General features: G+C 36.4%; 2 protein-coding genes across 2 annotated transcripts; one reads left to right on the plus strand and one right to left on the minus strand.

Moving 5' to 3' along the window:
- Positions 1-2314: 2314 nt before the first annotated feature.
- Positions 2315-5848, plus strand: LOC116304733 (kelch-like protein 24). Its single transcript, XM_031714512.2, has 2 exons — positions 2315-2376; positions 4035-5848. The coding sequence occupies exons 1-2, from the start codon at positions 2345-2347 to the stop codon at positions 5755-5757; spliced, it is 1755 nt and encodes a 584-aa protein (XP_031570372.1). The 5' UTR covers positions 2315-2344; the 3' UTR covers positions 5758-5848.
- Positions 5849-6406: 558 nt separating this feature from the next.
- LOC116304736 (regulation of nuclear pre-mRNA domain-containing protein 1B) lies at positions 6407-13411 on the minus strand. Its single transcript, XM_031714514.2, is given in 8 exon segments — positions 6407-8673; positions 9406-9581; positions 10023-10149; positions 10827-10915; positions 11540-11649; positions 12437-12566; positions 13224-13344; positions 13347-13411. Coding segments are annotated over 8 exon segments (948 nt in total). The 5' UTR covers positions 13377-13411; the 3' UTR covers positions 6407-8508.
- Positions 13412-14544: the final 1133 nt, after the last annotated feature.

Below are 14544 nucleotides of genomic sequence, written 5' to 3' on the forward strand. Positions count from 1 at the left end.
GAGACCAGGATTTCTTGGACTTCCGGTATAAGAGCGCTTACGTTAAAAGACTTGCCAAAAATAACAATATGTTCCCGATTTCTAATTCTTATTTCGGATCGGAAATAAATACAGAACTCTGTTTGAAAGCCTGATTTTCAATGATTAAATTTTAACTTCCGGAAAATTGCGCATGCGTCAAAAAATGGATTATGCCAGAGCCCTCCTTCTTCGCCGCAGGCCAGAAGAAACGCAGGCTCTGGGTAAGAGATTGTTGTTTGGGTTACCTTTGGTCTTTAGCGATTTAAATTGCTTCGACAACGGTCATTCATGACCCTTTTAACATAGAATATTCTAGTCTAATTATTTATCCTTTGTCTACTTAGAGTTTACTTATTCGGTTTGTCCTCTGCATAATTCATTGTGCAATTTTGTGAGTTTTTAACACGTTTTTGTTTTTGAGATTTAAACATCCCCACAAATGCAAGAGCGATCGGCCGCCAACTCGTATTAATTCTTGCCAAAATTCGCTTAAGTCATCTACTCATTTTCATTGGGGATACATGAATAAAGATCTATTATCGTACCATAATTCTAGCAAATCCTGAGTTCGATCCAAGGAAATTTAGCCGCTTGAAAAATCCACTTAATTTTCAAGACTTTCGTGTCAGTTAGCCATTTTATTTCCTGAAAGACTCTTTTTGTATTTTTTATCCGGACCAATCAGTATGCTCAAAAAACGGGCCGCCAGAATCCCTCGTTATTTTCTCGGTAATGACCAAGGGGAACGTGGGCTCTGGGTACGAGATCGTACCTTCTCTTGGTGGAGTCAATCTTTGGAGTTCGCGAAATGCGAAATTTTAAAATCCGGAGAATTCACAAAGAAAAGAAAGGGGAAAGTAGCGAAAACTAGAAGAGACAACTACATCGAGAGAGGAAAAAAAACAAACAAACAAACAAACGAAAAATGAATGAGAAATTGAAAGAATGAGAAAAGAAGCCGTACGTAGAACAAGAAAAAAGAGTTAAAAAAGGGAGGATTTATAGCCATGTTGGATGATATAGTGTTATGGGACGACCGCTCTCGGTACGATCTCCGGGATCTTCATTCCACTTTCTCTGACTCTCTTCTGGCTTAAACTAATTACATGAGCTCTATTTATAATAACTTCATGACAAGTGTCATTCTACAATCAATATGATATTATCGTTGAATATTGATTGCTAAAGGAATAAGTAAATTCCTTAGTGTGATATCTTATTTAAGAGTAATACGAGTAAAAATATTAGATTTAAACATAGCTTAAACTAAAGTTAATATATGAATATATTGCAAATGTCATAAAAAGTCTACGGGGAATATTTCATCATAAGATTTAAAAGAATAGTGCTAAAATAACTGAGCAAAGGGGTAAAAAGTGTGTAGGGCGTAACCAGAGGTGTACATGCTAATGGAGGAGCTAAGAGGTTTACTTGTAAATTCAAAGCATACCATTATCTAAACTTGTGCGTGATGGTAGCCTTACTGAAATCTTATATCGATATTTTATGTATAGCTAATTGATCCTTCTTTATCCTGTTTTCATAAGATAAGCAATAATAATTTGAAAACTGATGTCTAGCTTAGTTCGTCTGTAAAAACACTAATTTTCTCTCTCATAACAATAGTTAGAATTATGTTAATGTGGATAGACACCATTTTCAGTTTGTTCAGTATTCAGAATCAGCTTTGAAAGTAACCATAAAGCAAACTCTAAAAATAATAACTAAACTAATTTTAAAGTATCGATTCTTGTGTATCGACTTTCTTGTATTTATACTTGAAAGACTTGAAAGCTCAATTAAACTGGTGTTGTGCTTTCTCTGAAGGAATATTTTTGTTTGCGGGTTTTAGTAAGTCTGTTAGTTTCAAAAAACTGTTTATTTGATGTTTTTATTGGACCCTCGACTTTTTACCCTCGACCCTCGACTTCTACCTACACTCCCCACTCTGATGTTTTGTAAGGCTTTAAGTTATGGAAAGAGCGATAATATGGCACTATCTACATTAATTATTTCGGGTTTATTCCATTCACTCTAGGCTCCCGAATGATGTAGAATTCTTCATGCGAATTATCGACGCGCTCCGGATTGTTCAAAAATGTCTTTTAGTGAACGCGATTTTGGCGTCGTATCTTTTCAAGTATCATTTCGAGGGCAGTTGAAAAAGATTAACGAACTAATGGCTAAACAATAGGTGTACGTGCAACAAGTCGAACAAGTGTCGCGCTACCAGTCCTCCGATATCATATTTCCATATTAATAAACACGTGTCCTTTCCCTGAAGGCACTTTCTGTTTACAGCACTGCACGAAACTGGTTTAAAATGTCCCCTACAACAAACGTACAAGATCAAAGGTTTGTAAAAATTTTGATTTTTTAATTATTTGTACATACTTTGAAAAAGAAAATAGTGTTTTTTTTCTTTTGATGTGACTTTTTAGAAACCAAAACTTTTAGTGTTAAGTCAAGCTTTTCTTTCACTTATTTTGAATGCTAAAAATGTTGATAAAATTTGAATTGAAAAATAATTGCTTTGTGTCGAAGGATAAGGAATAATCAAATTAAAAATCGATCTTAAAAAACAATTGGTTCCACATTAGAATTCAAAAGAGTTATATAAAAGAAATTATAAAACTTGTTTTTGGTCGTCTTGTTATTTATATCAAAGCCCGAACGCTAAAAAGCAAAATATTCGACTTCAAACGAAAATATTTGATAGTCTAATTTCAAATTATTTAAAAAATCTATAGCAAGCATGAAGTTATGTATTATTGGGATATTAACGGCATGGCCCAGTTTTTCGTTTTCATCTAACTGCTAGTTTTCGTGACCACGATGATAAAAAGCTATTGATGCGGGTCATTTAATCTCCGTTGAGCTCGCTCCTCTAAATAGCTTACGTTTTTGAAACTTTGTAGTCTGTTGTATTGTAAGACGCTTTTGTGCCAAGGGAAACTTTCATTCTCGGTTAAATTTATGAAAACTTGAATTATATATCGAATAAATACCGTACAAGTATGAAAAAATAGTCTACACATATATGCGGATACTTTTGAAAACGGATTTTTTCTTTGAATACGTCACTAAGGCGCAACTTTTCGACAACGGTGTGTGTGAACGGGCGAAAACGAGTTGAAAACGCGTTAAGCCTGTACCAGATTTTTTGTCCTTTTTGGACAAAGGAATACGAAAATCCGTTTTCAAAAGTATCCGTATACGTGCGAGCGGTGTGCCTCTGATTTTACGAAGGTTTAAAATAAAAAAATGATCGAGGTGAGATAAGATCAAATAGAAATAAGAGAAAAGAACGACTTTTTCAACTGTTTCAATCGTTTCTCTATAAAAAAAAAATAAAAAAAATGATCTGGTACACGATGTCATTATCAAGTGAATTATATTCTATTTTACGAAAAAAGTTAAAATATGATTCTCGTCCAGATCTGTATAGCACGCTATGGCTTGTACTGCATTGTCATGCTCGCCGAAGCACGTAGAACAACTAGAGACTTAATTGTCAAAATCACTGAAAATATTAGCAGCAGGACGGCTTTTTTAAGATTCTAAACTGAATACGTTAGTTTTCTAATTATCCTCAACATTTTGTGCCTTTCGTGAGAGATAAACTTAGCGATCCATATGGATGACTTTGCACGTGGGCTTTGGACATTTTTTTCTTGGCAATCACTATTTTAGGCAATTTTCGTGACTTTGAGTGATGTTGCTTCGCACTTGAAAGAATAGTCAAGCATAATACATAGTAGTAGATAAAAATTCCATTGTTTTCTTTTGTTTTACTTTGACTCTTAGTCGCCAAATAATACTGACAACTTTATTTCGAGGGGAAAAGTGAAAATCACTCTGACTTGAGGGCCTGCACATTTATCAGTTCGTGAAAATGATAAAGTTTTCTAATACCCTCTATTCTAAATTTAGATTTTTGTAGTTTTTGTTAGTTCTTCTTTTTAGTTTGTCAACTTAATAAAACAAAATTTTTTATGATATTTTCATTCTAGTTTGATTTGCGATGAAGCTGAAGCTCGATACTGTGTGAAGGTTCTTCAAAGATTAAACACTTTTCGATACCAAGGACTCTTATGTGATGTGACCATTACAGCTGAAGACAGGGATTTCGCTGCCCACAAAGGAATACTGTCAGCATCAAGCGATTATTTCCAAGCTCTTTTTACAACGGCAATGATAGAAAAGAATAGTGAAAAAATAAACCTAGACGTTTCTTCGTCGATAGTTAATGAGTTGTTAACTTTTCTATACACGGGGAAGACTGATATCAACGAGAGTAACGTGGTAGAACTTCTTGTTGCTGCTGACTATTTAGTCATCCATGAACTCAAAGAGCAATGTGCCGACTACCTCGTACATCTTCTCTCAACTGTGACCTGCATAAAGATCTTTTCGCTGGCATTACAATGTCATTGCCCAGTTCTCAGAGTAAAAGCGGAGAGATTCATTCTTTGTAATTTTGTATCAGTCTTGGAAAGTGAAGATTTACAATCTCTGGATTGTAACCAGCTTGAGTGCATTTTAAAAAATGGAGACCTCATAGTAAATAGCGAAGAAGATGTTTACGAAGCTATACTTCTATGGATGAATGGTTATGGAGACAGAAAGCCGTATTTCGAGAGATTGTTTAGTCATATTCGATTATGTTCGCTCTCAGAGGATTTCGTTATGAATATCATTGAGAACGAGCCTTTAGTCAGGCAAAGCTCTGCTTGCATGTCACTTATACATCAGAGACTACAATCAACATTCGCCAACACTGATGATAAAGTACAAGTGCTTCAACCGAGAAAGTGTTTACGAAAAGAATTCCAAGGACTCGTAGTTGTTGGTGGAAAATCTGAGGGTAAAGTCCTCAAAGACACTTTGGTTCTCAACCCTAATGATAAAAGTTGGTCAGCTCTAGCCCCTTCTGAATGTGAACGAGAAGAACACCTCGTTGTTGCATGTAAAGGTCGTCTTTATGTTATTGGTGGAATGAAAAGATCACAAAGCATAGACTGTTACGACCCTAGCAGCAACATTTGGTCTACCGTAGCTCACTTGCCCGAGAAAGCCATTACGTCTGCTGGAGTTTGTCTCGATGGTAAAATTTTCATCATGGGAGGTAAAAATGGGTATGAAACAATGTCATGGGTGCAGTGCTTCGACCCTTCCAACAACCAACTACAAAGATCAGCGCCAATGACATTCCCTCGTAAAGCTCTTTGTGCTGTGGCACTAGATGGAGAGATCTATGCCATTGGTGGATGCACGTGCGACAATGATTCCTTAAACGTCGTCGAGAAGATGAACCCTAACCGTCACGATGGAAACGAATGGAAGCAAATATCTCCGTTGAGAGAGCATCGAAAATACGCTTGCGCAGAAGTATTGGCCAACAAGAAGATCTTGGTAGTTGGAGGATATCAAGGCACCAATCAAACGGCTTTGGACAGTTGTGAAGTGTACAGCACTGAAACTAAAGAATGGCAGATGGTCTGTAGTCTGGTATTGCCTCGTGCTGCTTCAGCTATGGCTTGTATTGATAACCAGCTGTACGTTGTTGGAGGTAGAAGTGATCGACGAAGCACAGACACCATAGAATATTATGATGAAGATAATAACCAATGGTGTATGTCACCTGTAACACTGCCTTACCCCTGTGCATGGATACAATGTACCGTTCTTGATGTCCCTAAGACACTACTCCATGGTACAGCACAGACACAATAGAATATTATACATAGATACATGTTTTAACGTTAAATCTTTTTTAAAATCCATTGTTTGTTAAATGAAATTTACTACTATTTTATATCGAACAATGCACAAATAACCAAAAAATTAATGTGGGTAGAAAAATATGTACCAATATCAAGTATGAATAAAAGCTTGTTTATCGTTGTTGTGGAAAGAAATATCAAGTTCAGGTAGAACAGTATACTTGTTCACAAAACTAAGTACGGTATTTTGAGTGCCATCCGAAAATTACCCCACAAATTTCCCTCCAGGAAATTTTGGACGTTTAGTCATGGGTGCTTTCCATTTAAACCAATCCATTCGGTTGGAAATTCGTTAGAACTTTTGACTTTCATAATATGGTGCGTACACGCGTCTACCGAAAGAACCGAAGAGCGGGAAAAGTGAATAACCTCAATCGGAAGAACGAGTTTTCCGGAACTTTCCGATCGCAATGACACAATAACATTTGTTTTCCAATCGCGGAATTTCCGGGTTTTTTTCGGGTAAATGTTAAAGTACCCCAGGTATCACTTACAACCAAATCGACACATTTTGAACACATATCCCGCATTAATCTTTGTTTAAGGGCTTGGGGGAAAAAACACTTGTAAGAAACGTCGTAACGACAAAATAAGACACATTTATGTATGAAATTAGGTTTTTACTTAATAAGACGACTGACTCGTATTTATGATTTAGTGAGTTCGAATACAGTAGTTAGCTGGTTAGGAAGACCTTCCAAACCTCTTCTTGCGTCGTTTTAGAATGAGTGAAATAAGATACAGTAAATACCCCAGTTTCGAGTTCTCTGTTGCTCAGGGTTAGCCCCGATTTTGTTTAGAATATTCACGTGTTCCAGTAAACGTCCGTGAAATTTCAAAATGTTTGTATCGCTGAATTTACTTCCTTTACTTTACCATTGGTATTTGGGAATAATTAGACACTGATTCGAGGCTAAGCCTGAGTAAATGAGTCTGTAATCAAGGAACACAGCGGTAATTTGGAACTCGACAATGGTCTATTCATAGCCGTACCTTATTTTTGCCAATCTTATTTACACGTTGGAAGATTAACACAGCAAACAAGACGTAGAAAGCAAATACAGTGTTTTGATATATTGTCCTTGCAGTGTCGCATGTTTCCTTTTCAGCACGTTGTTCACACAAGACGAAGCAAAGGTGATTGGGAAAAACACGGCAAATCACTGACTTATAGGCCCTGGCTAAACGAGGAAACATGTTTACCGCGAGCATGTTTCCCAGTTTAGCCACATGCGAAACATTGCTGCGTGCAACAAATTTTGGAAACACTGTTTCCCGATGTTTCCTGACAGTTTTGCCACCTTAGGAAACATTTAGGGAAACATATTTCTGGAAATATGTTTTCTCGTTTAGCCAGGGCCGTAAGCTTACAGTATATGTACTGTTACACGAAGCAGTTTTCTTTGCAAGTAGTTTTATAATTTCGTTACGAGAAGAAATAAAAACGTTGCCGCTGCACGAAAAGTGGGATGTTATGCTTTGCAACGTTCTCTGTGACTCATCTCGCAACGGTAACCGAACAAGACTGGGGTGCGCTAAATATTTACAATGTAACACCGACTATAATTGGTTGTTTACACAAATCGTTGGGTGTCAAGTTGTAAGAGGGATGGTACACTGTTTTCGCATTTTTTTTAACATTGAAGGGTCACCGCCATTCTCGCTTCGATGCACAGACACTGTTACCTTTCAAGATCGCGTTGGGAACTGTGACATGGACTATTACCATTTCCACACGGTGTCATTCCCTAGAGTATCATTTCTTTGCTTAACGGTTGAAAAGACAAATGCATATGGTACAACACAAGCAATCTTATTCTCACGTGGTCTCAAATGGCTAAACATTACGTCCATCAACACTGTTTTCATTGCTATATGCTGATCGAGACAGAAGTCGCGACAGGAAAATCCGGCAATACATAGCCTGCGTGAAGCCGGCCTCTAACTGACTGAAAAGTCCGGCTGCACGCAGACTAGCAATACGCTGCCGTCAATCGGAGTATGTAAAGGTACCGAACGATATATTTGATTGACGACATTCTATTGGCCGATTAACTTGAATCACATCGTCTTTGTCTCCTGTCCCTTAAAAATACTGACAAACCACCAACTACAAAACTTGCTATACATAAATTATACTCTTCTAAAGACAGACACACTAAAGTAGAGTTCACAAACTGAGTCCACAGGGAGCCCAATAGGTAAAAATGAAATGGAAAAATAAGTAAATACCCTGTGTACATATCGTATTTTCTTTATGTGGCGCCCTTAACAATGGATACTAATAAGAAATATATTGTTGAATGGCACAAACGCTTCCCCCAGAAGCCGCGATGTCGTAACGTGTAATCAAAGAACTACTAGGGAATGCTTGGTAAAGTCTTGAGGCTTAAATAAATGGAGGAAATAAGGTATTGACTATATGTCATACAATAGGGAATTATATAGGAAAACAAAGGCGCCCACGAAAAAAAAATGTTCTAGTGCATTTTCGAACGATTTTTTCACTCGCTTGCATTACATAATAGGCCATTATCTCTATTGACCTCGAATAAAAAAAATAAGGTCAATTTTCCCCACGATTTTATTTTTACCTTTCACTTTAATCTTTAATGGGCTCCCTGTGCTAAATCCTTAAAAAAATCAGTTTAAAAAATCCACCAAGATAAGAATTTCAACAATTTACATGTCGATCTGCGTGTCAGGATTTCTGTCCAGAGGAGCTTGCGAAGAGATCCCCTGCTGAAGGTAGAGGAGGAAGGCCACCATCTACATCGGGTAGCTTCGAAAGGTCGGGTAGATTATCGAGATGAGATTTGAGCTCCTTTCTTACCATCGTGACTTTATCGAGTTTTGCTCTGAATTCCTGTGAGCAAAAAAGTAGCAAAAGTGTTTTCTAAAAATTGATTTTTCATCCGAATCCTAGAAAATATTCACGTGCCAGGAATATATGTTTGAAACTCTCGTTACAGTGGACCGACATTTGGGAAGCCACTTGTTTTTCGTAATGCTGAGCCTTGGCAATGGGACAGTCTTCTCAAAATTATCTTGGATGTAATGCTAACATGAAAATGCAAAAGAAATCATACTTTTCCTCGATGGAATTTGCTGCATTTCTTTTGTATTTCCATGTTAGCCTCATATTCAAGATAATTTTGAAAAGGGTGCATAGCGATGATTAATTTCTGTCATTTTTTCTTCTCCCTTTCGTGAGCCCCGTTTACACTAGCGATATTTGCGGCGATTTTTGCTGCGATTTTTGCTGCGATTTTTGCTGCGATTTTTGCTGCGATTTTTGCTGCGATTTTTGCTGCGATTTTTGCTGCGATTTTTTGCGATTTTGTCCATAATAAATAATGGTAAGAATTTACTTGTAAAGTTTTTTTCCGGATACCAAGATTTTCCTAGACGAATGTCTCTTTTGAAGGATGAGACAAAAGATTTCATATTTCCGAAAATTGCCACAAAAATCGCAGCAAAAATCGCCGCAAATATTATACTATAAGCCCCTTATAGTAATTGATCGTAATAAAATATTAACTTATATTATTTTAACGATAGCTTTCCTGCCACACAGGAGCATCTTCATGTTTCTTACCTCTAATCTTTTTTCGGTTTCTGCGAGTTTATCTTTTTGAAGCGCAAGAAAGGAAGACAACATTTTTGAGAGAGTTACACGATCTTCCATCTCAGCAGAAAGTCTTCCATTGTACTCAGCTAACAACACACATGCTTTATCCACAATCCGTGTCAAGCGATCTCCTGTTTCCTTATCTGATATAGTAAGATAAATAAATAAAATAAATAAAAATAAATATATAAATAAATAAGAAAGAAAAGAAAGAAAGAAAGAAAGAAAGAAAGAAGAAAAAAGCCTCAGAAGCAAGACAGAGAACGGAAGGACCGGCGGCCGACGGTGGAGGCCGGACTGCATGCCCTTGCTCTGCTCCTTCTTGGTTTGAATGAATATATTCTTTGAATGAATAAATGAATGAATATGGATGTTGGATGGATAAAAAACATGGATGAATGGAAGGATGGATGGATGGATGGACGGATGGATGGATTTGGTTTCTTCACAGTGACCAAATGTTTTGTCATTAATTTATTCTCAAGGGACATGACGCATACCATGTTTTTAGACAGATCTAGGCACTGTACCTCTCTACTGTACTGTACAACTAAGAAAGGTCAGTCTATGAAACGACGTCCTACCTTCAATTTTTTCTAGTAAGGAAACATCTTGAACTTCTGCTGGTAAATTAGCTATTTTTTCTCGAACCACAGCATCTTGAGAAGCTGACTGCTCTAGTTCTTGTAGCGCTTTAATTAGTTCCTCAGCCTATGAACAGAGTATACGTAGCATGTAACATTAGAGCATTTAAGCTGAGGGGGTTAATATTAAGTGTCAAAATGTGCAATCTGGCAGCTATTCAGGTATTGAAATTGAAATTTAGAACCCCAGCATAAACAATACTCATGAGATACGCGACTCAGATATTCAACATAATAATGATTGAAAAAACACTTTTTCATCATGTCATGCTATTTTTAGGGCTTACGAATTTAAAAAGCCACACCCAATACATAATATATAATATAATATACGATATACAATAATTCTATACAATAAATAATATATAATAAATAATATATAATATACAGCAATATGAAGAAATTGTTATCCTTTTGTACATATATACAAGTATATCAAAAGTATATCAGAAATTATGGGATATCAACACTGATATTTTTTTCGAGTTGCCTATGGTATCCCATAATTTCTAATATACTTTTGATATACTTTTGTGTATATACAAAAGGATGATAATATCTGAATATTGCTGTATAATATATAATATGTAATATAATCTTTTAGGGGTACCATAAAATCACGTTTATGAATCCCCCTCCCCCAAAGCGCAGCTATGTAGTAGGTTATAGGCACACTGGCTTGCTAACACAAATATCGTTCCAGTTATGAGCCCCCCTCCCTCCCCCCTGGTAAACTGTACTTACATCTGGAGGTTCTGCTGGTTCATCACTAGCACTATCCAGTCGAGCTATTTTACTTGGAGGTGGTGATGCTTCTATTGGAGGTTCATAGTCTAGAATCAAACATTATAAAAAAAATTACTATAATTGAAGCCAGGATTCGTAATAATCTTCAAATGTTTGTCTCTGACGTTCCACTCTAAAGAAGATCTGTGGTCACAGATTGAGATGTCTTTAAAAATGTTTCAAAAACGCTTATTATCAGAGACAAACAGTTCAAGTATTATTATACACTCAGATTAACAACTGATTAACAACTGAAGCTAAATAGACCTAATTTGTCATGGTGCGATGTTTGCCCATTGTCAGACCATGTGTCATTCCCAAGAGTATCATTTCTCTGTTTAATGGTTGCTCATGGGAAGACACATGAATTAAACTAGGGGTAACCTCAGGTTAGGAAGTGCGGGCGTAGAACATTGGTGGAAGATATTCTTAATTTATTTGGGAATTGGCGTTTTCTCGTCAAAATTATGCTTGCATGCTCCTCTTGTCGCCCGCAATTAAAAAAAACTTATTCTCTCAGGATTTTTACTGTACTACGTGGCATAAAGTGAACTTTCTGAAGTTTTCAATTTCTTTTTGACAAGTTTTTGACAAGTTTTAATTGTTCTCTTCACCGCTTCTCTTTGATGTTAAAAAATTACAACAAATTTAACAAAGGGCTTAACACTTACTGGTAAGTTTTCTGAGTTTTTCTATATAAGACAGCTCAAAAACTCCTCTTTCTGACCATATTTTGAGAAGCCTTCCCATGCCTTTAACTGTAGCATCTTTGTATGTTTCCCTGATTTAAAAAAAACATTAAGAAATATTAACAATCAACAATTACATATGAATTCATCAGCCTGGTGCACATGCTCATAATGTAGTTGCAATGCATTTGGCTCTGGGGTCTTAGGTTCGATTCCTCTTCATTTCCTGGACTCAATCACATATTGTGAATAACCGAAGTATGTAGTGATGACTTCACAAAATATTATTTTCACTGTATCATAATTTCGATCCTCGACTTTGATAGGAAATCAAGAAAGATGATAGCACGCCAAATTTCAGGAGAATTGGTTGAATAGCAACAGAGATACGGCCATTTGAATATATAATTTCCCCATACAAATCTCTGTATTTTTGCCCTGGTTCCTTACGTAACTAACCAGGGCAAAAATACAGAGATTTGTATGGGGAAATTATATGTTTAAATGGTATTCTTAAAATTTGGCTTGTTAACATCTTTCTTGATGTTCTATTGAAATTGAGGATCGAAAATTGTCAAAAGAAAAATTTTTTTTTTTGTGGTGTCACACTTCCGTACTCTATAGAGCGTTTTCATTGACGTGAGAAGGCAGCCATAAACAATAGAAACTTTCTGCACAGTATTTGCATAAAAATTTCAATTCCCCGAGGATAGAAAATGTATTGTTTTGGTACCCCATAATGGCGGCTGTGACGTCAAGTAAAATTCTCTATTGATTCAAGGTTTTTTTTTGGATTCTCCGGTACCCCTTTCCTTTTTTCAATTATTATTGCAATGACCTAATTCCAAATACTTATTTATAATATCATGATTGACTTACTGTGAGCAATGTTTAAAGACAGATGGCAGAGCAGCTTTGAACTCGGCATTGAATTCTGACCCCTTCTTCTTGCTATTCTGGAGGACATCATTGGCCAGGTATAGCAATGTTAGCTTTTTAGCTGGCTTAGCTAAAGAATAAAATATATGTAAAAATCCCATCAATCACTTGGGCATCCAATCAGGGTAGAAAAATCTAATCTCTTGGAGGAGAGGGTCGTTCGATTGTTCTGTCATCCAACATGGCTGCTCTCATATGATCTAAAGCGTATTCTTTCAGCTTTAATTTTTATTGAATTGTAATGAAAATATGGTAACAAGACAGTTCTAATATATAATAGTATTAAGGCTTATTTGTGCAGTGTAGATCGTTTTAAGACTTTACTAACAGAAACTTAATTTGTTATCTTAAATTTCTTCTACATACGGTATCTTTCTTAATATATACCATTACAATCTTTCTTCGTTCTTCAGATATCTCAGTATAATATTCGATCTAATGCCTTAAATATAAGATTAAGCTTAAGCTTATTCAAGGATAAATGTGTCTACACTGTACTTATAAAATAATAAGTGATATTACAAACTTGACTGAATTCGTAAACTTTTGATCAATCTATCATCGTATATATTTTCTAAAAACACTAAATTAGTTTTTAGTCTTATGAAACACAAGTATAAACAATAATCTTGAAGATCAAACAAAGAATATGAATGTTATAAAGGAGAAAAACACGTCAATAATGAAATATAGTGTGGTGAAAAGTAAACTTTAACAGCGTACTTACCTCTGTGAACTTCTTTATTCCATGTTTGTACCACCAATTTAGCGTGCTTTCTGTGGTGTATCAGCCACAGGGATAGTGTCTGGACGCTCTGTTGAGTGTTGGAGAGATCATTTAGTTTTTTTTTTCCAAGGTACTGGCTGAAAACGATGTCATGTTTTGAACTTGGACTTGAAAACAACTGACTCTCCTGCAATGCTTTGTTCTAACCACAGGCAACCCAATTCAGATAAAAGTACAAACAGGAAAAAAAAACCTTTTGTATTCGAGACCAAAATAGTATTATACAAGCGAATAAGGAAATCAAACAATAATGCAATATAATATTGTTTTCGTACACCCTTTATTTTCTAATATTTATTTTTATTTCGGTTATAATTTTATCTGAATTGGGCTTCCTGTGGATTTAGCACGCTGACTGTAATGTTTGCGGACGGTAAGAACTATATTTAGGACCGGTGGGGGAGGGGGTGGGGTACCAGACATTTTGAAGGAAACCATAGCTGACATAAAATGCATATATATGGTTATGTATAAAATGAAAAAGATTTGAAAAATTTTAAAACATGTTTTAATAGATAATGGGAGGTATGGGCCTTGAAAAGTGGGTCTTGAGATAATTGAGTTATATATACAGGGCTGTCAACCCCCAAGATATTCAAATCTGGAGAATTGATAGGGAAGGGAAATGATGTCACAGCACGTCAAAAAGCACGCGAAAAGATGTCTTTCACTTTGTAACATTTGATGTGATTGGTTTATTTCTGACCAATCCGATTATCACTTATATTACAATGATTTTGTTAGCGATTTAAAATAACACAAACAAAACAAAACAATCGGAATTTTATGGTTGTGAAAGTCGAGTCTCACAAGAAATGGTCAGCTTCGGGGATTATCTGGGAGAATTGAGACTCTAATCTGGAGACCGGGAGATACGGTCCAAAATGTGGAGACTCCTGGTTCATCCGGGAGAGTTATGCAGGGGATCCCAAAGAAATATTGGGCTTAGTCTTGCAGGATGGGGGGGGGGGGGGGGGGGGGGGGGGGAGGGGGGAGGTTGGTGGGATTTGCTTTCTATGGCATACAATGATGTTGCATAAGAATTGTGATTTTTAACATCTGATATTTTTTGTCCACCCACCCTCCCCATGAATGATCCTTTAATGGATTTGGGTGTTGTTTTAAGACCCAGAATCCACAGTCCCCCCTTCCTCCCAACCAATACTTTATAAACGGTTCCTAAGGAAAGGAAAGGAAAGTTATTTTTCACCTGGCCACACAACCAAAGGCCTGTAGCAAGGCCTGGATACCAACGGGGTGG

Source organism: Actinia tenebrosa, unplaced genomic scaffold (genome assembly GCF_029948245.1).
Source record: "Actinia tenebrosa isolate PJP-AT-01 unplaced genomic scaffold, QUT_ActTen_1.0 PGA_scaffold2__45_contigs__length_23673736, whole genome shotgun sequence".
Lineage (NCBI taxonomy): Eukaryota > Metazoa > Cnidaria > Anthozoa > Actiniaria > Actiniidae > Actinia > Actinia tenebrosa.

What these genes read in the sequence shown, in the direction of transcription:
- LOC116304733 (XM_031714512.2), top strand. Translation starts at nt 2,345, where the DNA reads ATGTCCCCTACAACAAACGTACAAGATCAAAG. An exon ending in ACAAACGTACAAGATCAAAG is followed by an intron (nt 2,377 to 4,034) that starts GTTTGTAAAAAT and finishes TTTTCATTCTAG; the next exon opens with TTTGATTTGCGATGAAGCTG.